General features: G+C 40.8%; 1 protein-coding gene across 1 annotated transcript in view; it reads left to right on the forward strand.

Moving 5' to 3' along the window:
- The window catches only part of LOC107593190 (rootletin-like), a 47,189-nt gene that overhangs the window by 18,044 nt on the left and 6,370 nt on the right, over nucleotides 1–22,775 (forward strand). The window contains exons 4-30 of the mRNA XM_016282800.1: nucleotides 4,113–4,280; nucleotides 4,480–4,563; nucleotides 4,865–4,971; nucleotides 6,702–6,846; nucleotides 7,358–7,464; nucleotides 7,892–8,098; nucleotides 9,612–9,708; nucleotides 10,226–10,315; nucleotides 10,414–10,554; nucleotides 10,722–10,921; nucleotides 11,317–11,499; nucleotides 12,048–12,192; nucleotides 13,023–13,169; nucleotides 13,432–13,662; nucleotides 14,527–14,720; nucleotides 15,093–15,220; nucleotides 15,575–15,744; nucleotides 16,246–16,425; nucleotides 16,609–16,743; nucleotides 17,418–17,561; nucleotides 19,166–19,404; nucleotides 19,725–19,884; nucleotides 20,408–20,575; nucleotides 20,665–21,049; nucleotides 21,254–21,405; nucleotides 22,215–22,335; nucleotides 22,435–22,598. Coding sequence (XP_016138286.1) covers nucleotides 4,113–4,280; nucleotides 4,480–4,563; nucleotides 4,865–4,971; nucleotides 6,702–6,846; nucleotides 7,358–7,464; nucleotides 7,892–8,098; nucleotides 9,612–9,708; nucleotides 10,226–10,315; nucleotides 10,414–10,554; nucleotides 10,722–10,921; nucleotides 11,317–11,499; nucleotides 12,048–12,192; nucleotides 13,023–13,169; nucleotides 13,432–13,662; nucleotides 14,527–14,720; nucleotides 15,093–15,220; nucleotides 15,575–15,744; nucleotides 16,246–16,425; nucleotides 16,609–16,743; nucleotides 17,418–17,561; nucleotides 19,166–19,404; nucleotides 19,725–19,884; nucleotides 20,408–20,575; nucleotides 20,665–21,049; nucleotides 21,254–21,405; nucleotides 22,215–22,335; nucleotides 22,435–22,598 — 4,392 coding nt within the window. The remainder of the gene's footprint in view (nucleotides 1–4,112; nucleotides 4,281–4,479; nucleotides 4,564–4,864; nucleotides 4,972–6,701; nucleotides 6,847–7,357; nucleotides 7,465–7,891; nucleotides 8,099–9,611; nucleotides 9,709–10,225; nucleotides 10,316–10,413; nucleotides 10,555–10,721; nucleotides 10,922–11,316; nucleotides 11,500–12,047; nucleotides 12,193–13,022; nucleotides 13,170–13,431; nucleotides 13,663–14,526; nucleotides 14,721–15,092; nucleotides 15,221–15,574; nucleotides 15,745–16,245; nucleotides 16,426–16,608; nucleotides 16,744–17,417; nucleotides 17,562–19,165; nucleotides 19,405–19,724; nucleotides 19,885–20,407; nucleotides 20,576–20,664; nucleotides 21,050–21,253; nucleotides 21,406–22,214; nucleotides 22,336–22,434; nucleotides 22,599–22,775) is intronic.

The raw sequence follows: 22,775 nt of genomic DNA on the forward strand, positions 1-22,775 counted from the left end.
TTCTCCCCATGGACCAGAGCCAAGCCTGTGGCGGCAGATTGGCTGCAACATGAGAGAGCGACCAGCTCTTGAATTTAATACCATCATAATGCTGGGTTTGTTTAGTGCCGCTAGCAAGAAGGATCCAATATCGACACATGTCATTGCATCATCCATCAGCCCTGCTTCAAAACCCTCCTGTCTTTTTGATTCTGCTGGTAAAGTTTCCTTCAGTAGCAAATCTAAGATCATTTTTTAACTTGGTTACTGTTAAATTTGAATTGGGGAAGTTGGTTCTGGACAGAAATTAGAGGCAGGCTGATTCCATTTTGTTAAAGTTCGGTAAAAAGAGAGATGCTATATATAATTTATGCATAGGGGAGTTCATGATATTGCCTGTCCATTAGGATACCAAATCCACCAAATCAATCAATGTCATAACCATGTGTTAATTTGAAAATATAACTGGGATCCTAACCTCTAAAACTTCTGAGCCTGAATAAAAAGGTAATTGTGACTCTATATCTGAAAGTCACCTCTATATATCAAAGTATTTTGACTTTGTTCTCTTATATTTGCGAGCTTGTGGCAGAATCTGACTTTTATATTTTATAATATGACCACATCTCACAAACATCACTCTATATTTCACAGTTGTGACTTTGTTTCTTACAATTGTGACTGTTTCACAATGTAAATTTACTGTATTTCTCACAATTGCAGCTTTTTTTCTGCAGAATTGGAAAATACACAATGTGAATATATCTTGCAGTTGTGATTTTTGTTTTGCATAATTGTGATTGTCTCACAGTCTTACAATATGAAAGTCACAATGTGACTTTAAATCTTGCAGCTGTCTTTGTTTCTCATAATTATGACTTTGTTACTCACATTGTGACAGTGATTTTGTTTCTGGCAATTTTGTTTTACAATTGATCATAATTGGGACATTGTGTCACACTGTGTTCCGATGAAAATATCTCACATTGTTGCTTTATGCCTCACAATTGACTTTCTTATTTTTATTTTTTTGGAAGAAAATGTATTTTATGGATGTACATACAAAGATGCATACACACTAGAGGTGTGCAGTGCTGCACCCCTGACCCCCATAAGCTTTTAAGACAGATCAATATGCTTGTTTGTAAGTGCCATTTTTTCATGACTTTGCATCAAACGCTTGTTGTGTTGTAGCAACAAATTGCCTCTAATTGTGCCAAAATAGTTGAAAAGATACATAATCAATAGGGTAGTGCAGCTGTTTCCAAAGGAGCCTTTAAACACAGCTGCTGCTGCACCCAACATCCCCCCTCTCTCTTCTGACTCGTCCTCCACCCATGTTTTTCATTTTCTGTTCGCTTTCAAATGCTGTCACCTTAACAACGGGCCATATAATAAGTCCCTGTTCCCTTATGAGCCCTGAACCCCAAAACCGCCCAGAGCCGGGTGCTGGTTTGCCCCTCTTTGTAGTATATGGAATTAAAGCTCTCAGAACGACTGTTTGAAAATGTATTATTACGTTTTGCGAAGCCCTTGGCTTCAGTTGGGAACAGGGGGACTATTGTCTGACTCGTCCTCCACCCATGTTTTTCATTTTCTGTTCGCTTTCAAATGCTGTCACCTTAACAACGGGCCATATAATAAGTCCCTGTTCCCTTATGAGCCCTGAACCCCAAAACCGCCCAGAGCCGGGTGCTGGTTTGCCCCTCTTTGTAGTATATGGAATTAAAGCTCTCAGAATGACTGTTTGAAAATGTATTATTACGTTTTGCGAAGCCCAACGTAATAATACGTTGGGAACAGGGGGACTATTGTCCCATTGTGACAGTGATTTTGTTTCTGGCAATTTTGTTTTACAATTGATCATAATTGGGACATTGTGTCACACTGTGTTCCGATGAAAATATCTCACATTGTTGCTTTATGCCTCACAATTGACTTTCTTATTTTTATTTTTTTGGAAGAAAATGTATTTTATGGATGTACATACAAAGATGCATACACACTAGAGGTGTGCAGTGCTGCACCCCTGACCCCCATAAGCTTTTAAGACAGATCAATATGCTTGTTTGTAAGTGCCATTTTTTCATGACTTTGCATCAAACGCTTGTTGTGTTGTAGCAACAAATTGCCTCTAATTGTGCCAAAATAGTTGAAAAGATACATAATCAATAGGGTAGTGCAGCTGTTTCCAAAGGAGCCTTTAAACACAGCTGCTGCTGCACCCAACATCCCCCCTCTCTCTTCTGACTCGTCCTCCACCCATGTTTTTCATTTTCTGTTCGCTTTCAAATGCTGTCACCTTAACAACGGGCCATATAATAAGTCCCTGTTCCCTTATGAGCCCTGAACCCCAAAACCGCCCAGAGCCGGGTGCTGGTTTGCCCCTCTTTGTAGTATATGGAATTAAAGCTCTCAGAACGACTGTTTGAAAATGTATTATTACGTTTTGCGAAGCCCTTGGCTTCAGTTGGGAACAGGGGGACTATTGTCCCTTGCATCTTGTAGAAGCTGCTGTTCAGCTTAGCAGCAAATGAGTGTTAGCCTGTGATTTCAGTGTAGTTGTGTGTATTACTTCTTTGCAAAAAGGATGAAGGTGACTCTACTTCTACCTTTTACTCTCTCTACCCCTTGCTTTTTCTTTTTCTTGCTTTGTTTAAATCAGCTGAGGCAGCATGTTGTTGTGTTGAGAGGAAACATGTGGTTTATGTTAGTAGGGACTGGGTGTCTGGCACCATGATATGTACTGGGGGTTAAAGGAAGATGGGAGGGGTTGGTGGGGTAATGGGACATTGAGATTGAAGACCCCGTAGGAGGATGGGAATCAAGAGAGAAACACTCTGCCATTGTGACAGACAACTTTCTTACTCACTAGCTGTGTTGTTCAGTGAATACATTTAAGAAAAATGTACTTGAGAAGCAAAAATGCGTGATATTAAGAGTTCAGAGAGACTGGGGCAAGTTGTCACACTTTTTTACTGCAGTGAATATTTCTCAGAGTGGGGTTAAGTCATTTTATTATTTTTTATTTTTGGCATTTCTGCCTTTATTTTGATAGGACAGTAGCTTGACAGGAAGCAAAGTGGGAGAGAGAGAGAGGGGGACAGGATCAAGAAAGGTCCGCGAGCCGGGACTTGAACTCGGGACATCTGAGGTGCACCGGCGCTATTCGTCAGTGCATTGCCCACGATTTACCCAGAATTTTTATTTTCATTTACAGAAAAAAAGTTTTTTGAACATTTCTTCTTGCTCAAGATAAAAGATACAATTCACTGAACACACACTGACTTTTAGCGGGGCATGTTGTCCCAATGAAACCTATCGTTAAACAGCCTTTTATTGGCCTTTATGCAAAATTGTAAAACAGATATAAAACATAAATCATGAAACAGCAAAAATGTAAAGTTACAGTAAGATCCAAAAATATGAAACCACATTTTTATATATTATAATGTATAATAACATTTAAAAGCACAAGACACCTTGCCTCAGTCTTATACTCATTAAAAATACTCTTTTCCTTAGACTACAATTGAACCTTTTGTTTGAAATCTAACTTCTTGCCTGATTGTATGCCAATGTGAATATATATGAAGCTTGTGGCTTACCTCTGTGACAATGCAACCATTGTTTTTTTCTTGTTTCATACATAAATCTAAATACATAAATCTAGTGCTGCCTACACTCTTAAAAATAAAGGTGCTTCACGATGCCATAGAATAACCTTTTTGTCTAAATGGTTCCATAGAGAACCTGTAACATCTGAAGAACCTTTCTGTTTCACAAAAGGTTCTTTGTGGTGAAAGAAGGTTCTTCAGATTACAAAAAGGTAAGAAAGAGATGGTTCTTTAAAGAACCTTGGACTGAATGGTTATTTGTGGACCCAAAATTGGTTCTTCTATGGCATCGCTTGAAGAACCTTTTGAAGTACCTTTATTTTTAAGAGTGTATGCTTAACATGAGAGAAGGAAATATTTTAATGGTGTACACTAGCAATCCAAGGATACTTAGTCTTTTGATTTTTTGAAGCCATTTTTCACTGTGTCACTAAATCGTGCTAATACAAATTGTGAACAGCCGTAAAGGAACTAAAAGGTGATTAAGCAGTGTAATGTGTGCATATGTCTTTGCAGCTGGAGCAGATGCTGTTGCAGCAGTCGGGAGATTCAGACCAGCAGAGTGTGTATGGCACAGAGCAGGGTTGGCTAAGAGAGGAAGGACGATCTTATAGGCTGAAGCTCCAGGCCTTTCAAGAGAGCCAACACAGACAGGCTCAGCTGGTGCAGAAACTACAGGCAAAGGTCCACTGTTAGATGTGGTCTCATTCAACACATTTAATTTTTGTCAAAGATGGGAAAGATTCTTTGAAGGGAAAAATTATTTTGTAATTGTATTTACTTTTAGAATATACATATCAAAAAGAAACCACAAAGCTTTGGTATAGCTGGGAATGTGCTCCATCTTAAGTTGCAGAGTGAAAGTATTTGTCTGTGTCTGCAGTTGCTCCAATATAAGAAGAGATGTGGAAATCTAGAGCAGCAGGTGTTGGAGAAAACCTCAGAGTCAGAGAATCTGAGGCTCTCGGTAAGTCTTACTGGAGAACTTCACAGCCTTTATGAATAAATGAATGAATGGGGCATTTATATAGCATGTGTATTGTGTATTGCTGTACACCCAAAGTGCTTTACAATCATATTGTGCAGCATCCACTTGGATGATGCTACGGCAGCCACAGTACAATGGTGCCAGTGCACTCACCAGTGCGTTGGAGCTTTTGAATTTTAAGAAATCTATCTGCTCCTGTGACTTGTTGTCTAATTGTTGTCAGGTGTTGCACTGTATTTTGGTGTGTTATGTATAAACCTGCCTCTGTCCATGTATTTAGCTCCAGTCACACCTAGACTCTTCAGCACACCGTCTCCAGCGCTTTGAGCAGGAACACAGTATGGATGTCCAAAGTAAACTTGCACTGCTAGAGGATGAGCAGGAACGGTAAGAACAAGAGTGATATGCACTTCTGACAGCAAGAGGTGCAGTGAAACATCCCGGCGGGCAATGACTAAAATGAGGGAGAATGGGTGAATCAGCCAAAGAGTATGTCAAGACTGGCTGTTTGGAACCAAAGGAGAATTTAACATTTTTGAAAATGAGAATGATAAACCAAGTGGAGAGTTTGTTTTCTTTTTGTTTTCCCTTTTTTGCTTTGTTAGAAAATACAGCTTAAGATGGTAGTTGTGATTTGGAACATGGTACCTGGTTTCCTAAACCAACTGTTTAAAAACCATCATGACCACCATAAACTAGTAGCTGATCCAATGTGGTCTGCAAGCTAGCACCTCCTAAAGACCAGTTTATATCCACTACTGAACAGCATGGACTAACCAGTGATCAGCCTGGAACAGGTAATGACCAGCTAATGAACAGCAGTAACTTGCTGTAGACCAGACTGGAAAACTAATGAACAGCATGGACTAGCTAACAACCAGCTTAAACCAGCTAATAAACAACTGGAACAAACATGAACTGGTTAGTTGTTAGATTAGACCAGCTAATGACCAGTTTGGAGCTACTAATGAGCACCTTAGACCAGCTAGAAACAAGCTTCCATGTTCTAAAACAGAAGTACCACCACCTAAGCTGAATTTTCCACCAGGCATTCACCATTCTAACATTGAGAAACGATACATGAACAACATATATTAAGGAGGCAAATAGAGCTGAACTGCTCTAAATTAAATCTCCTAGCTGCCTACTTCAATCGCCAAAAACACATACTGGAAATATATAGTTTTAGAAGGGGGTGTCAAAAACAAAAGGTATCCAGTTTGTCAGACTTAATTATCACAGCCTTGTTCACCGTCTCAGCCAAATAGTTTTTACTGCACTTCATACAAAGAGCCGGCCAACCTACCAACCCAGACGCCAGCCTTTAAAAGAACGTGATTTACTGTGCCACTCGCCCGTAATTGAAACGGTTATGGCAAAATCTGGGCCGTCCAGGTGCCAAGCTCTCATTCATTTTTACACCTTAGTGCCTCTGTCAGAGAGCGCACTGCACAGTGCAGTTCATCCGATCATCTGTGGTTCTGCAGTCTTGTAACACAATTTATTTAATTTCCTATGTCAGAGAAGTCAACTGTGCCACGGCTCATGAGAATTTCATAGCATACCACAATTAACTGAGATTCAGCTGGGCAGAAGTGTTATGCCTGTTACACTACTGCTAAAACGGCTTTGCGTTTTCTCAGAGGGGCACAAGCTGAATTAAGCCAAAACACAGAATCATGGAGCAAATATACTTATTGAAAATGATTAAACACATTCTCATAGCTTTGATCGTGTCTCTCTCTGTTGCTCACCCCTTTGATGATCGTTTTGTTCGTCGCCCTTACTGCCTCACACCCTGGCGTCAATCTTTGTATGTAACTGGGTGGATTCTGCCACGAATGATGTAAATAACCCTGTAAACTATTTGACAAGCAAATCTGGTGGCAATTAGGCTGGAGCTGACATGGACTTTATTAAAACTGTCACGCACATTCCCCTCTAAGCGTGGCTGGCAACGTAGAATGTGACGTGGGCCTTTATGAGCCTGTAAACATAGAAGCTGATAGAGGCCGCGCAATGGAGGGGGGTGAGATCATGTGTAAAGTTTGGCTCATGGCTTAACAGGTTGAGGTCCCGGGATACAGTGCTCTGAAGCAGTTCCATATATTTCACAGGTGTTCTGGTTTGAGCCAGGTCAATGCGCTGCTCCGGGAACAACTCGAACAAGCCAACGAAGCCAATCGGGCCCTGTCGGAAAGCCTGCAGAAGGCACGAGAGGAGGCAGAGCAGAGGGACACTCGACTCAGGAGGGAACTTGAGGTGAGAGGGAGGAGGAAAAAGAGACAGAGGGAAGGAAGGAGAGATCTGTAGTGTGTGTTTTTATCCAAATCCACAGTTTAAGGAAAATCTTTCCTTAATCCAACCCAATGAAACTCAACTCTGGAACTTGTGGAATTCCACCCTGGTGCCTGTTTTGTCAGTCTGGACACTGTCTTTGTTTTAAATCATTGTTGTGATTTTCTCAGCTGTTGTTTCCTGTGAAAACATTCCAGTCGATTGGAAAAAAAAGCGAGAATTCATTGCTCGGTGCAAACATCTGGTCATATGAAGGATCCCATGTAGTATTCAGCCTCATACAGTCAAGAAAAGTTTACTGTATCATTTGTGTATGTGAGTCTCTGTGAGTGTGTGCGCCTAGCATTTCAAGTATGTGTGGGTGCATTCGTTATTTTTTGTATGTGTGCATCTATAATGGAGACATCTTTAACCTCTTTGCCACCCTCCTTATTACCGAACCTGCCGACCATATGGCCGTGTCGCTCTCCCGCAGATGAATACCTCCCGAAACGGCCGCGAGCAAGCCCGTGTGCGATCTCTGTGGCGCCAGGCCGCCTTCCTGCGAAGCTCTTTCACCCAGCTGCGGGCCTTTGCTGACAGGTGAGTGTAGCTTGCAGCCAGAACCCTTGGGATCAAAGCGCAGCGGGTCACCTGGGTCACCCCTCACCCATCCTGACCGCATCGTCCTGGGAAATGTGATGGTTAGATTGCCCTTCAGATTAGTCTTGAGCCATCCATCAGAGCCAAGCTTGATGAGGGCTTGGCCTGTGTAAATGCTGTGATCATTGTTGAGTAATTTGCTGTAATGGGGATTACTCAACACATGGATAGCGGAGAAAATGTTCACGACCCTTACTCAGGCACGACACTGTTCAAAGAGTTTATTCCCAGATCACAATATAGTTTCGTCCATCTGGCTCTCGTCAGTTGTGAACAAAACACATTTCCTTGGGAACGTAAGGAAATTGTTGTGTAAGGGAATTTCATTGCTCCTGCTGGTTGTAATAGTTTTTTTTGTGCTTTACAGGAGTCTATCCGACATGCGAGCCGAGTGTGTGGTGGCTGGCCGACGTCTTCAAACGGCCTGTGTGAATTTGGAGGCTAGCATGAGCCAGCCTTGTACCCCTGCTAGCAGCGGAGTATCTGCACTGGAGAATCAACTAAGAGACAAGCTGAAAGAGGCTATGCAGCTGCAGGCCCGCTTTGACGCAGAGAAAGTAGAGCTTAACTCTAGGTACAACATGTCTGTCTGTTTACGTACAAGTCCCATTCATTTTTCAACAGTAATATACAAGTGTCATCATGCTTGAGCAGCATGCTGTAATAAATACATACAGTATTGTCAGCTGGGGTTAAATTATCGTATTCAAAGGATTTCACAGTGCCATAAATTTCAGCACCTATCCCTAAGCTTTGAATTGAATTATTGATGTCCTGAACTCACATCTCCTAGATGACTCATTGTACATTGTCCTGAGTGCTGACACACAGGGAAGGTCAGCACAGATTGCCTCATCTATCCAACTATGTGGCATGCCAAAACTAGAGAGAAAGAGTGTGTCTCTTTATTTGCTGTTCAGTATCCTCTACATTCTTCATTTACTTTTATAATGTGTCAGTGGTCTATGACACTTTCTTTTGAGAGCATCTCCTAGATGACTCATTGTACATTGTCCTGAGTGCTGACACACAGGGAAGGTCAGCACAGATTGCCTCATCTATCCAACTATGTGGCATGCCAAAACTAGAGAGAAAGAGTGTGTCTCTTTATTTGCTGTTCAGTATCCTCTACATTCTTCATTTACTTTTATAATGTGTCAGGGTCTATGACACTTTCTTTTGAGAGCGGATCCATGGATCTGACAGAGCAGGGTTGGGGTCTTCTGATGAATGTATCATTGCAGCTTCTTTCTTCTACATCTTTTCATCAGTGACAGTTAGAGAGCAGAGATCACTCTCCATTTTGATATATGAAATTTTAGCTGAGCTTTATTGCAGCGGGAAGAAAGGGCCATAGATATATGGGTATCAAATAAGCACACCATAGAGTGTTTGATCATTTTTCCTCAGTTGTTAATGTTACGCATGTGCACATTTTTTTCTTCACATTGTGATAGTATGTGTGCTCATGCAGAACAATGAGTACTGTATGTCTTAGAATACCTCAGAACCTCATAAAATATGTGCTTATTTCAACTTGCAGATTACAACAATGGAAAATGGTGTGCTATTTTTCTTAACGAAACAGTACACACAAAAATGAAAATTCTTTCATCAATTACATTTGTGTCTGAAGCTTTGAACCTTAAAAAATTATGCAAAAGCTTCAAAATATAACAAATGTGATCCATACAACTTCCCGAGTCTTCTGAAGCTAAAGACAGCTTTAAAAAAAAAAAAAAAAAAACTGACCAAAATGGAAGTTGTGATTCACTCGTGATACTGACTTCCATTGAATTATTAACCATTGAAGTCAGAAAATCAGGACAGTTCTGTGAACCAGTTCAACTGATAAATTGAAATTATTTAATATCAAATAGAACATTATTACTTTTCACATGAACGTGCCAAAGAGAGCTAATGTGGATGCCAAAATATTAGTGAATGATAACATAATTTCAGTCTATTCCTCACTCTGTTCCTCACAATCTATCATATGACTTAAGACAGAAAACGTGTCGTAAGGACCACTTTTATGATACTTGGATATTATATATTTAAAGACTAACATGCATGTATCTGTACAGGATCCTGGAATTGGGTGACATGGTGAAACAGCTCAGAGCACAGAACATTGAGAAGACAAGCAATCTGACAGCACTGCGAAGCAGCTTGGACAGTATGGTGAGCAGTGTTGCAGTAGAATCATTTACATTTAATTATTTAGCAGACACTTCTATCCAAAGGAACTTACAAATGAGGACAATATAACCAACAAAAGAGCAACAATATTTAAGTGCTGTGACAAGTCCCAGTTAGTCTAACGCAGTACACATAGCAAGTTTTTTTAAATAATAAATAGAAAGAATAAAATATAGATAGAATAGAAATAGAATAGAGGGAGTTTGTGTTAAGTCAGGTTATTATTATTTTTTATAATAAATAAAAAGAATGAAGAATAGAGAGTGCAAGTGTTAGAGGGTCAAGGTTTTTTTTTAATAAAAAGAAAACAACTATATACAATTAAAATAAAATCGAGAGTGCCAGCGATATAGGGGGTCAAGTGTAGATGGAAGAGATATGTATTTAGCCATTTCTTGAAGATGCCTAAAGTCTTGGATCGAGTTGGGCAGGTCATTCCACCAGCAGGGAACAATTAATGTAATTAATGTCACTTTGACCTGAATGCTTTCCTGTACAGGAAATAAATCGGTCCGAAGACCGAACCGAGAAGGATGCCTTACGCAGCGAGATCAGCAGTCTGCAACAGTTACTGCACAACATTAATCAGGTTTACTGAACATGATTGCCATGATGTTTTGGGCCAGATGTACTAAACATGAGAAGAGTAATTGTCAACTCATCTCTTTTTTTTCTCTTCTCTTTTAGGTGGTTAGTGGAGAGATTTCCTCAGATTTATCAAAAGATGAGCACCCATCTGTTTCTGCAGGATCTATTTCCTCTTCTCAACAAGACTGTATTCTGATAGCTGTGCAGAGAGCCCTCTTACAGCAGAAGACACAAATTCAGGTTTGCAACAAACCCCCTGTACACCATCCTTATATGGCACAAGTGTCATTACTAGTGGTACAGAAATTACACACTTCACCATATCTCCCTAATAGTTTACTCTGCTATCAAGAAGCGTGTGTAATTTCAGCACATTTAACTAAATGAAAATATCTATCCACCCAAAGGAGCTGCAGGCATGTCTGGAAGCTTTCCAAGAGCAGGTTGCCACCTTGCAAGATCAGCTGCATGTGGGGGAAGATGAAACCAGAAACCTGGAACAAAGAATCCGGGAACTGCAGCAAGAGAATCAACTTCTGGAGAGATCTGAGGAGGACAGCACTAGAGATACCCAAAGATACCGCACTTCACTGGGCATAGTAAACAGGTAGAGTCTGGGACCGAATGAACCTGGCACTTTAATAAAGGATGCTATTGTTCAATAGCAGTGTTACCTGCACAAATCAGTTACTACTTGAACATTTGTACCCTCTACTTTTACATCAGTATTTTTATATAGAGCTGTTTACTCATGGCATTATTTTGCAGGCTAACCTAGGAGGGTAATTTATAAATGTCTTTGCTCATGTTTCTACAACATAAGTTGTTATGCTACAAAGGCTCATGATTCTTATTCAAGCACACAAACTCACATCTTTGTGCTAATTGTAGTCCTAATTTAGAAGTAACTGTGGCTTAAGCATGCAAATCTAGTTTTAGGACTATAACCTGAACAGCTACACACCACACCACAACTGTCGCTTTCCTTTTCTCCCTTCCAAGTGAAAAAGGAGAGCTTGAAAGGCAGCTCTCGGCCCTGCAGCAGCAGCTGGAATGCGCACAAGCAGAGCAGGAAGCTTTGAGAAGCTCCTCTCTGGATGTTCAGAGGCAGAGAGACCTCCTCAGGCAGCAGAGGGAGGACCTGGAGAGGCAGCTGGCTCGAGAACGCTCTGAATCCGAGAGGGGGTACGGCATTGCGAAACCTCAAACCCCTTGACTTCCTTCTTGGCCCTTGTTTATTTCCCTGTCCTATTGTTTACTGTCAGTATCACTAGCACATGTTGTCCTTAAAGTAGCCTTGACTCAAACCAGAATAGTACTGTTTACAAAATGCATTAAACATGAAGATGCATAATGCATTAGTTTACTGGTTAGGTCAAAGGTAACAACCCTGATCATGTGTTATGTATTGTATATGGATAATAATGGTTTTGGATGTGATCTTTAACCTCAAGTCTTTTTTTGAGCAAATGTCTTTTAGGAGTGTATTTATAGAAATATATCTGCTTGTATATGTTTGTGTGCATGAGTATGTGCCTATACCTTAACCTTAACATTGTTTACATTAAAATTGTTTTGTTTGTGTGTACATTTCCTATGAGCGGATTTGAGTCCTCTGTGCCATAGTGTGCCTGGGTTTTCATTAGTTTTTTGTGCTGTTTTGTCCATATCTACAAATCAAAAAGTGTGTATTTATGTCCTGACAATTTGTGTGCATTTTTGTTTTTCTACAGACGACACACTCTGGAGCAGCTGGAGATGAGACACTCGGATGTGCGTAAAGAGCTGGTCACACTAAAAGAAGCTCTGAGTCAGCTGAATTTACAGAAAGAGGTTTTGGAGGATGAAAAGAGCAGTCTTGCACAGGCTCTCTCTAGGGTACTGCTCTACACATTCACACAAAATGCACACTAACCCACCCACTTATTCACTCATCCATTTACTCACCCACTCATTTGTTCCATCACATTCACTCACCTGCTCACTTATTAATTCACTCACTACATCTTAGTCCATTTTTATACACTCACACATTCTTTCATTCTTCAAACACTGTCATTCACTAGCATATTCTTTCAAAACACTCCATAACTCACACTTTCTCTTAAACCACTCAGTCATTAACTCCATTCCTCACTCAGTCACACATTTATTCACATACTGTATTTACTCTCTCATTAATTCATTCTTTCATTCACATATTCACTCATTCATTAATCTTAACAACACCTGATCTAAGTCTGTATAAAACTGTTCTCACCTGCATGTTGCTACAGTGAATTACATCCAGTCATAAAACTGTTTACCCAGTTTTGCATTATTTATCCATTAAGTAAATATAGAGTTTTCCCCTGTCAAATGTCCAACTCAGTTGTTGAATTACTGGAAACTCAGTTTACTTTGACCTTGGGTGAGTTATGTAGCTCTGCTTATTTGTAGTAATTGATATTTACCATGCAAAACTGCCTTTGTAAGATTTTTCATCACTTACTCTGTCTAACTTACAGTTTTTCCACACTTCCGCAGTTCTACCGCAGGTCATTCTGGGGACAAAATGTAACGGTTAAACTCCAGTGCTATTAAACAGCTCTGCAAACATATTTTACTCTAACCGCTGATTACAAAATAAATGCTGGTTACGTGAACTTGGTAGCTAATGGTTGGATGTAGCCAAACTTCCCACTGATGTTTGTACTGCCTCCCTATAGGCGGAGGCCCAGAATACTGAGCAGGAACTGGCGCTCACAAAACTACAAAGTGAAGATGCAGGGCTACAGGACTCCCTGGCCAAGATGGGAGCCCTGAGTGAGGGACTGGCTAAAGATAAGGTCGAATTGAACCGTCTTCTCTTACAGGTCGGGGTCATGGAACTGGATATTGTGCATAGTGTTAAAGTATTAAGTCTTGAATAATCTCTCGTTTTTTATAGTTAACTCATTCAGTTCAACAACTGATAATTTATTAAAGGAAATTGTTTAAAGCTGGCTGACAAAGGATGGTCCTGGTGTGGATACCAACACACCAACATCCACTTCACAATATATGATTACGACCAGCAAGAGTGGTCTTTTCAACATGGTAATCGTCCTGTTATTTATTCTCAAAATCTCCTGCCAGGTCGAGGCTGAAAAGGCAGAGCTTGGCGAACGCAAACGGGACGCAGAGCTAGAGCGAGCGGCAGCCAGAGAAGAGCTAGCTCAACTTCAGCAGGAGCTGTTAGACCTTACGGCAGAGAAGCGTGCTCTGGAGGCCTCACACATTCACCTTCAAGAGAGCCGAGTGACCCAGGATGCAGAGTACAACGTCCTACAGAGGAAGAAATGTTCAGCCCTGGAGCAACACGCCCAGGTCAGTCACAAAATGAGGGGGCGTGTGCCCCATTACCCAGCATGATTCACAGCTCTCAGCTGTGCTCTGATGGGTCTTGTTGTCACATTAAAAAGCCAAGGGAAGATATTGGACCCATCTGCCGTGGTACTCAACACCTTCCTCCAAGAGTTCCATATATGAATCTTGGCACAAGCGTGTGTTTTATGAGTGGCAAAGGAATTGAATGGGGGAGGCAAAGGGGATCTCGAGTACAAATGAAGGACAGGAAGACTGGAGAGATAGATATTACAGATGGGTAGTATCAGAGTGAGAGAGAATGAGTGAAAAAAGCTGTAAATCACAAGCTTGATCTGTCTGCTCGCAGCTTTGCAACAGACAGTGTGGAATTCATCTGCTCTTTTGTCTACACCTACAGTCATGTTTTACTGAGGTGTCACTATGTTAAAACTGTAGTGTTGTCATAAATCACTGGATCTTAATGTAATCTCCATTTTTACACACTCTTGAAGATATGTTGTAAATTATTAGTACAGAACATTATTTGCAACAATTCCTTGTCCATTTTACTTGCTGCTTTTTCAGTTGACCTGCTTGGCAGAAAAGTGAAATAAAATTTCCTTTGGTTTGCTTGCAAACGGTTTAGTGCAGACTTGGTGGGGAAAGTTTTAACATATCAGGAAAATATTTGGACAGCCTGCTGTTCCTAAGTGGTCAGTTACTGGCATAATCTAGGATCTCACGTGTTTGGACAAATCACCAAATGATTAGATATCATCTGAGTACTTGATTCATAATCCTGATGTTGATCTACAATCAGCAAACGCTGGGTATATGTGAACATTTAAATATAAGCTTCCATGTACATGTGTGTGATTTGTGTAGGTCAGTAAGCAGAAGCAAGCCCTGCAGGAACAGTTGAACACATGTCGTAGAGAAATGGAGCTGAGTGCTGCCTCGCTAAAGAAGACTTGCAAAGAGAGAGATGAACTGGCAAGAGACAAAGCCAATCTCACAGTGCAGCTCACCTCAGAGCAACGTAAATACAAGGCCCTGGCCCAAGACCTGGCCGCTCTGCGGTGAGTCAATGTGTGTTATAGTGGGAGTAGGATTTGGTGTATTAATGTGTTTATATGGGCTAAGTGTTTGTATTTATGTTGGAATTTGAGGTTGGCAGGCAAAGTAAAACACCTGTGTTTTCAGCGAGTTTTTTGAGTAATTATCAATGGGGCCTGTTCAATCATGTAACTCTTCCTAGTTTCACTAAGTCTTTTCTGTGAGAGAATCACCGTGAGGTTAATCCTGTGTTTTGCTGTGTAAATCATCTCCAGAACATCTCATATGTCTTGAATGATCTTAGCTAAAGAAACAACCATTTAAAGATGTTCATTAGCTTCACAAAACACAACCTGTTTTTCTTTGTATTCTCTCTTCCTTTTTTTTTTGCTCAGGGCTGAGAGAGAGTCTCTAGAGTCAGGCCTGTTGGACAGGCAGGAACTGGCCTCGATGCTAGAGGCTGACCGGGCTAGGCTAGAGGGAGAGAATGCTAGTCTACAGCAGGCTAACGAGACTATGACGAGTAAGTGTCTCTTCAGGGAGCCTCTATTCCTCTCTCGTTGACTTGGCTGAACCCACTGGCCATTGGGCTCCAGCTATAGTCCACAAGGGGCCCATATTTTAGCTCCAGACTGGGGAACAGCTGAGGGGTCAGCCGAGGTTCTCTCTAGAGCTTAATAAAGTCCCCTCACAGATAGCATCCACACTGTACTATTTATGTGCTGGTGCTGTCACTATATATTGTGTAATGATGATTCCAAATAGCATTATAATTTCATGTTTCCAGCATGTTAGAGCTCAGTGTGTCTCCAGTGTATATTTTCATTACAAAGCATGTTTCTCCTTTGTGTATATACTTGCTGTTTCCTTTGCGCAGGTGAGCTGTCTAATGTTCACAGTGAACTAGAGCAGCAAATGTCCCGGGCTTTGCAGGAGAAACAGGCTTTAGAGTTGAAGCTTGCTCAGGTCGAGAGAAACACACAACAAACCCTCATTACAACACAGCAAAGCCATCAGGAACAACTGCATACTGAGCGAAAGCACAAGGTATCACTGAAATTTTGAGATAAAGGCACTTTCCCTAACACTTGATGTGGTATTGCTAGGAGTATAAATCTTTGGTTTGACAGCAAATCAGTTACATTTATAATTAATTAGACACAAAGTGCAGTAAATGGTAAAACATGAAACCATTTGCACTTCAAACCAATGTGTTTTCAATATGATAATAATTAAAATAATATGATGACAAATAACAGATTGCAACATCAAGCAGCATAACAGTTACAGTTTTGTATAGTTAAAATAACTGGAAGTGGCTGGAACAAATTGCCATAGAGTGAATTGCTATACCCAGCATGCAACACAGCTCAGTATTCATTGTGTGTTTATTTTTTGACATGTTTACTGCCATAGATTTAGGACTATCAGAGAAATTCTGGCAGAAGATGCAATTGAAATGCAATAACCCTAAACTGTAAAACTCTCCTGTGGTTCAAGAGAGTATTTGGATGCTTATAACACATGCACCTGTCTTGTGTGTCTCAGGAGCGCATGCGTGCGGAGTTGTGTTCACAGAGGGAGCAGGCAGAGTCGCAGCTGCGGGCTGAGTGCGAGGAGCTGCGCATGCAGAGTCGCAGAGTTCAGCAACAGCTGCAGGAAGAACTGGCCAAGCTGCAGCAGCACTGTACAGAATCCCTGCTGCAGGCCGAAAGTCATAAACAGCAGGTGTGTGTGTGTGTATTTGTGTCTCAGAGGAACACAATCAAAACCTTTTGACAACTTCCTTTCAATCTGATCAAAAAGCATGTCTGTTGCCCTGTATAGCCTTAAACCATCTGCAGTCAGAACATGGGGCAGATGGCATCACTGTATGTTGGTTCTACCGCTTTGACTGTTCTTGATTGGCAGGTTCTATCTGAGAAGGAGGCAGAGAAGGCTACTCTTACTGAGCGCATAATTACTGTCGAGCGTGACATAGAGACAGCTGCCCTTGAAAAGGATCGTATGCGTAGAGACTTCCTGACAAAACAGGAGCAGGGCAAGGTATAATAAATCCAAATATGTCTGTGGATCATGTTTTGTCTTTATTAGATTAGGGCTGCAAAGTTATCATATTAATGTATGAGATTAATTGTGCATTCATTTTTAAGCGCATTCATTAAATTTGATATTAAAATCTACAATCTGTTTTGATCTTAAGAACACATTCACACACTGTTCCATAGTGGAGAATGTGTTTCTCAGTAAATTATGAAAATGTAATAGTTTATTGTTCATTTGCATTTTTGCATTTCTGTGTGGTGGAATCGAATCATTGAAGAGTGAATTAAACAAAGTTTTAAGAATATGTAAGTTCATAATGTGCATGGAACATTATTTCATTATTGAATTATTTGTGATAGGAAATTCTCATCCATTGTATTTTTTTTTTATGCATTTTGAAAAAAGTATAGAGTATGTCAGAATTCTGTCTGATATGATAAGCTTATAATTATTTTCATGTGATGGCAAAAAAAAATATATATATATATATACACTATATATATATACATATATATATTGCAAATATTAAAATTCTGTACTATTTTGAATAAATACATTTTAAAAAGTCTTTGCTTCAAAAATGATCCTGGGTATATATATTAATCACAGTGACAGCCCTAATTTCATGCATCACATTATTATATTCATTTTTGTCTCTCCCTCTCTCTCTGTAGGACACAGTTTTAGGGTTGCAGGCAGAGCTTCAAGACCTACGGTCTCGTTTCGAGGAGTCTCTGAGTTCCCGTGAAGTTTCGGAGCGCAGCTTAAATGACCAGATCAGAGAGCTTTCTCTGCAGAGGCAGGAGTCTCAGCAAGAGGTCACACAACCCGAGACTTTACATTCCAGTTGTTCAGTCACAGAAACAAATTTATCATCCAGAACACAAAAAAACTATAGCACAGGAGAGCAGTAAAAATTGTGTTTGTGCCAGTGCCAAATAACCAACGTCATATAAGTTAGGAGGTGAGTAAGTTTATGTTGGGCCGTGAGGCAACATAAGGCCTGTTGGAGTCCAACTTGTACCTACCAGGTGCAGTCTTGGGGAGCGCCATTTAGCACACACTTATGTTGAACTTGGCACTGGTTAATGTGTATTGAGCATGCTCCAGGTGCCACCAGTTTGATGTTTGTGCTTGTATCCGTGCGTGTACACTTCTACCTTTCAGGCTTAAGGTCAACCTTTGGAATTGACCTCTGCACATACCTCAGGCCAGAGATTTAGTTGTTTGAACAATCTATCCCCAGGCTATGATGAGAACTTCATCTCTAGGTGAAGCTGTCTACTTACTAAGATGGATTCTCTCCTCCTGTTTGATTATTTTCACTAAACCTCCTCCAGCTTGCCCTGGTCAGACAATGACAAACTACCAGTGGTGAGAGGGAACAATAAAAGCCAGCAGGGGAGTGAAAAGCGAAGGCTCTCTCTATGATATGAAAAGGAAAAGTTGCAGTCACAAATAAGCAGGTGCTCAGAAGTTTATTTTTCCTGTTCTGTAATTAAAGTCATCTCTATGGAAACACCGCCCCCAACTCTTAAACAGAGGTCTTCTCTAACCCAACACTATCCTACTACCCCCAACCCCCATGAATGAATTAAACCAGAGTGGTCTTGGCATGGGCTTATTTCTTTTACATTAAGATTTATGAGAAGAAAACAACTTGTGTGGCCGCTGAACTTAAACACTCACTCACACACACACACACACACACACACACATATATTTCTCTTTAACACAGCAGCATCTACACAAGCTTGCACACACTGCTGATGTTTCTCATCATCGCTGCTCTGCTGTGTGTGGCAGTCTTTGGAGCCTGTCCTGTCTTTCTGTTTTTCTTCTCCCTCTTTCTCTCTGCATTCTGGCTGCATTTTGGGGAAAAAAATGCACCATAAAATGATTAGCTGTAGCCAAGCAATTACCAGAATGTGGGTCATATTCCTGTGTGTTTACATGGGCGAGGAGTTTCACCCTGAGCATATCTGATGAAAGCTTTTGAAAATTTGAACCATTTCACATGCACTTAAAACACATTTTTAAGTGCAAACGAGAATGTGCCCTGAAATCCGGTGTTGAAAGGAGGGCAGAACTCTTTGGATGAGTCTGATGCTCACATGCTTTGAGAAGCTGAATGGAACAAGGCAGTGGAATTTTACTAATAGGCTGTGTTTCCATTTCATTCATCTCATGGAAAATAAAGTTGAATTGTCCTCAGCAAAACAGTGCCACGTAAGGAATATGACTGTTAGAAATCTTCACTCCCTCTGTGGTGTCATGACCACACTTGAGTGATTTAAATGGACTTTATTTTAGATAGATAAAGTTACACCATTGCACTCAAACCATGACCCATCACTCCTCTTGTATTTACAGAATCATATGGCTTCATTTAATCTTTCCCTCTCATCTCTGTCTCTTTCAGGTGGAGCGTTTGAGAAGGGAACTGAGTGAGGTGGAGGAGAGCAGGGACTCTGGCCGTAAGGAACTGATCGAGGCCCACCGAGAGCTGAGGGAGTGTTTGCAGGACAGGGACGCCCAGCGGCGTGAGGGCATGGAACTGAAGAGAGCTTTAGGAGATGTTGTGAGAGAGAAAGAGGCCATCCAGGCTTCCAATCATGAACTCCGTACAGCTGTGAAGAGAGCCGAGTTTGAAAACAACAGGTTTAGCATATTGGACTTGTTTGAAATGTTGATATCTTTTGTGTTACATAAATGTTCCCTGTTAGCTTGGCTATAACATCAGATCATCATTGAGATGTGATTTTAAGTGAGCATTAACAAAAACATAGGGATTTCCTCTAAAACAGTAGTACTCTAAAATACTAGTGTAACTATATAGTGTAAACTAAATATCAGCAAAGGAGTACAAATGTCTTTTTGGGATGTCGAACATTCCTTGTAAGGCTCAGTTTCTTTATGGAACAAGGAATTAGCTTCATTAAACATTTATTAATTGTCCTTGTTTTTCTTTTTTTTATCAGTTTGAAGCGAGTGGGAGAAGAAAAGGACCAGAGGCTGGCAGTGTTAGAAGAATGTAAATCCTCCCTCCAGCAGGAGGTGCTGAAGCTGAGAACCAACATGCGTGAACTTGAGAAATCTCGCTTGCAGGCACGCAGGGAACTGCAGGAACTGCGCAGACAGGTCAGGGCCCAAAAAAATCTAACGTTTTTTGGTAACAATTTAGTATAGGGACCAATTCTGACTATTATCTAGTTGCTTTTTAGCATGCCTATTATTAACATATTGGCTGTTTATTAGTACATACAAAGGACATATTCTGCATGACAATATTCTACATCCCTAATTCTGCCCAATACCTAAACTTAACAACTACCACACTAACTATTAATAAGCAACAAATTAGGAGTTTATTGAAGCAAAAGTCATAGTTAATGGTTTGTTAATAGCGAGAATTGGACCTTAAAATAAAGTATGACCAGTTTTCCTTTTATAGTCAGTGCCTTAACATTATTCTAAATATCAGCATGTCAGCATTTTTCAGGTTAATTTGTTGTTAGTCTAGTTATACATGCATATACAATGGAACAAAATGTTGTATTACCAGGTCTACAGTGCATCCTCTTTCTCATGAAATTCAGCTGTCTAGATTTTTGTATACAAGGCAACCGTTTTTTATAAAATAAAAAAGCATGTGTCTGAGCAGGTGAAGACATTAGAGGGTCAGTGCACTCAACAAGGGCAAGAGTTGAGTGACATGCAGATCAGACTGACTCAGGAAGAGCATAGAGAGGAGGAAATGAGAAAGGAGACCTTTACTCTCAGACAAAGAGTACTGGAAAGTGATGCTGGCAGAGAGGCAGCTCTGAAGGAGGTACAACAAACAAACTGGCATAAATACAGAATCCACACACACATGCAGTAACAAACGTAAACTGTTGGAACTGGTCTGTGTGTGAAAAGGCTGCAGGCTTGCAGCGGCATGTAGCAGAACTGGAAGAAGTGCAGCGCCAGGAGAAAGAGTTGCAGCAACAACAGGATGCCAATCTTCAGGAGAGCCAAGTGAAGCAGCGTGAGGAGGTTGCTCGCTTGGAGGGGGCACTGCAGGAAGCCCAGGCCCAGCTCAGGGAGCTTGGGCTGAAGGTGAGTCTAGCAGAGGCCCGGGCCCAAGGGCTGGAAGAGCAGCTGGGACAGAATGACGCCATACGGAGAGATCTTGAGCACAGGTTGAATGTTCTCAGTTCTACCCTGAAACGTACACTTGGAAGCGGACGTGGAAGACGTTCGCCCGCACCGGGGGAATGCAGACGGAGTCCCTCACCATGGAGAACTCGATCACCTGTGAAAGGTAATGCATTCTCAGTCCAATAATGAATCGGGTCTCTGTAGCAAAGGTTAGTTAAAGGTCAAGAAGAAGATCACCACTCTTATATTACAAAGGATTCTTTTCTTAAAATCTAAAGGTTATTAAACAATGTTCTGCTCTAACTTACATGGTATTCTATGTTAGTTGTGAGAAGAATCAAATGAAATCTTCTGTGTAAACCCTCAGGTGAACCCATGTCAGATGAGCCTGGGGTAAGTGGATTGCTGGTGTGTTCTTTGTCCCCCTCCCGCAGAGAAGATGGAGAATTGGATTTGGACTCAGTTCACGTGTTGCTACGTAACTTCCAGCAAGAGCTCAGGGACACACAGAGAGAGCGGGTACCTGACACCTCTACATTGCCACAAAGGCATCATAAAAATAGTCCACCGAGCTATACTAGTATAATTATGCTAGACTTCTCCATCCGTGAACTGTTAACTGCTGCGCCTGAATTATTGAATCAGAACTGAGTAGAACACAAATCAGTCTGATTTGTGAATGAATCATTCAGGTTGTTTTTGTGAACTGGATCAACCAATTCTTTGAAAAGATCCAACTTAAAAGAATGATTTGTTCAATCATTTGGCAATGCTGGTATTTTATGAACTCGTATGAACATGCCAAGGAGAGCTAGGGTGGAAGTCAAGATTTTCAGTGAATAATGGCTTAAATTTTGGTCTGTTGTTCACAAAAAGCTCACATAAAAATGGCCTGTATTTGTGATATTTTATAGTTGTTTTACATTCTTTTGAACCTTGAAAGCTTCTGTATCCATTCATTGTAACTACATTGAAGAATAACTAGTACATTCTTCATAGTTTCTTCTTTTTTTGTTCCACAGAAGACAAAGTCTACAGGTTTTGAACAACATTTTTTGGATAAACTATTTAAAACATAAAAACATAAACTGGACACACAGTATACATTTCCACTTCCCCCAAAAAAACCAAGATTTGTAGGATTTGACCTTAGAAATTTTTTTGTTTCGAACATGACCATTTATGCCATGGACAAAACTAGTTTCCACAGTAAAAGAAAAAGTGAGGGACAGACAAATGGAGGATCTGAAACAAAACAAGGTGTATCAATAACAATAAACATAAGAACATGAACATCCTTCTTTTTCTGTCTGAATGTGTGACTGTAGGATGAGGCCCAAGCACAGGTGCACAGTCTCAGCAAGCAGGTAGAAAGCCTGCAAGCCAGTCAGGAAAGAGGCAACACACGTATACAGATGCTGAAACAATCTATCAGAGAGCTGGAGGAGGGTAAGAGCGAATTCTAGCCTGATACTTGGGTACACGCTACTTAGTGAAGACCAGTTTGCGGCTCTGTTTTTGATTATCATGTGTGTGTATGTTTACCAGGAAAGCGTGAGCTGGCTAAGCATTTAGAGGGGACACAAGCATCACTCGCCTTACGGGATGAGGTGGTTCAGCATGGGGAATTACAGAATAGGATTATGAGTGAAGAGTTGGCCAAAATGAAGAACAGCCAACATATAACTGAGGCAGAAGCCAAAGCACTGAAGGTTAACACTCATACATTCTACACTAACACAAAGATGGTTTACATAGTTGAGTGCAACAGTGATCGGCCACTTTTCAAGACAAGAGATAAAGGGTTAGTTCACTCAAAAATTAAAATTCTGTAATTAATTACTCACCCTCATGTCGTTCCAAACCTGTAAGACCTTCGTTCTTCTTCG

This window comes from Sinocyclocheilus grahami, unplaced genomic scaffold, assembly GCF_001515645.1.
Source record: "Sinocyclocheilus grahami isolate Dianchi unplaced genomic scaffold, SAMN03320097.WGS_v1.1 scaffold166.1, whole genome shotgun sequence".
NCBI lineage: Eukaryota > Metazoa > Chordata > Actinopteri > Cypriniformes > Cyprinidae > Sinocyclocheilus > Sinocyclocheilus grahami.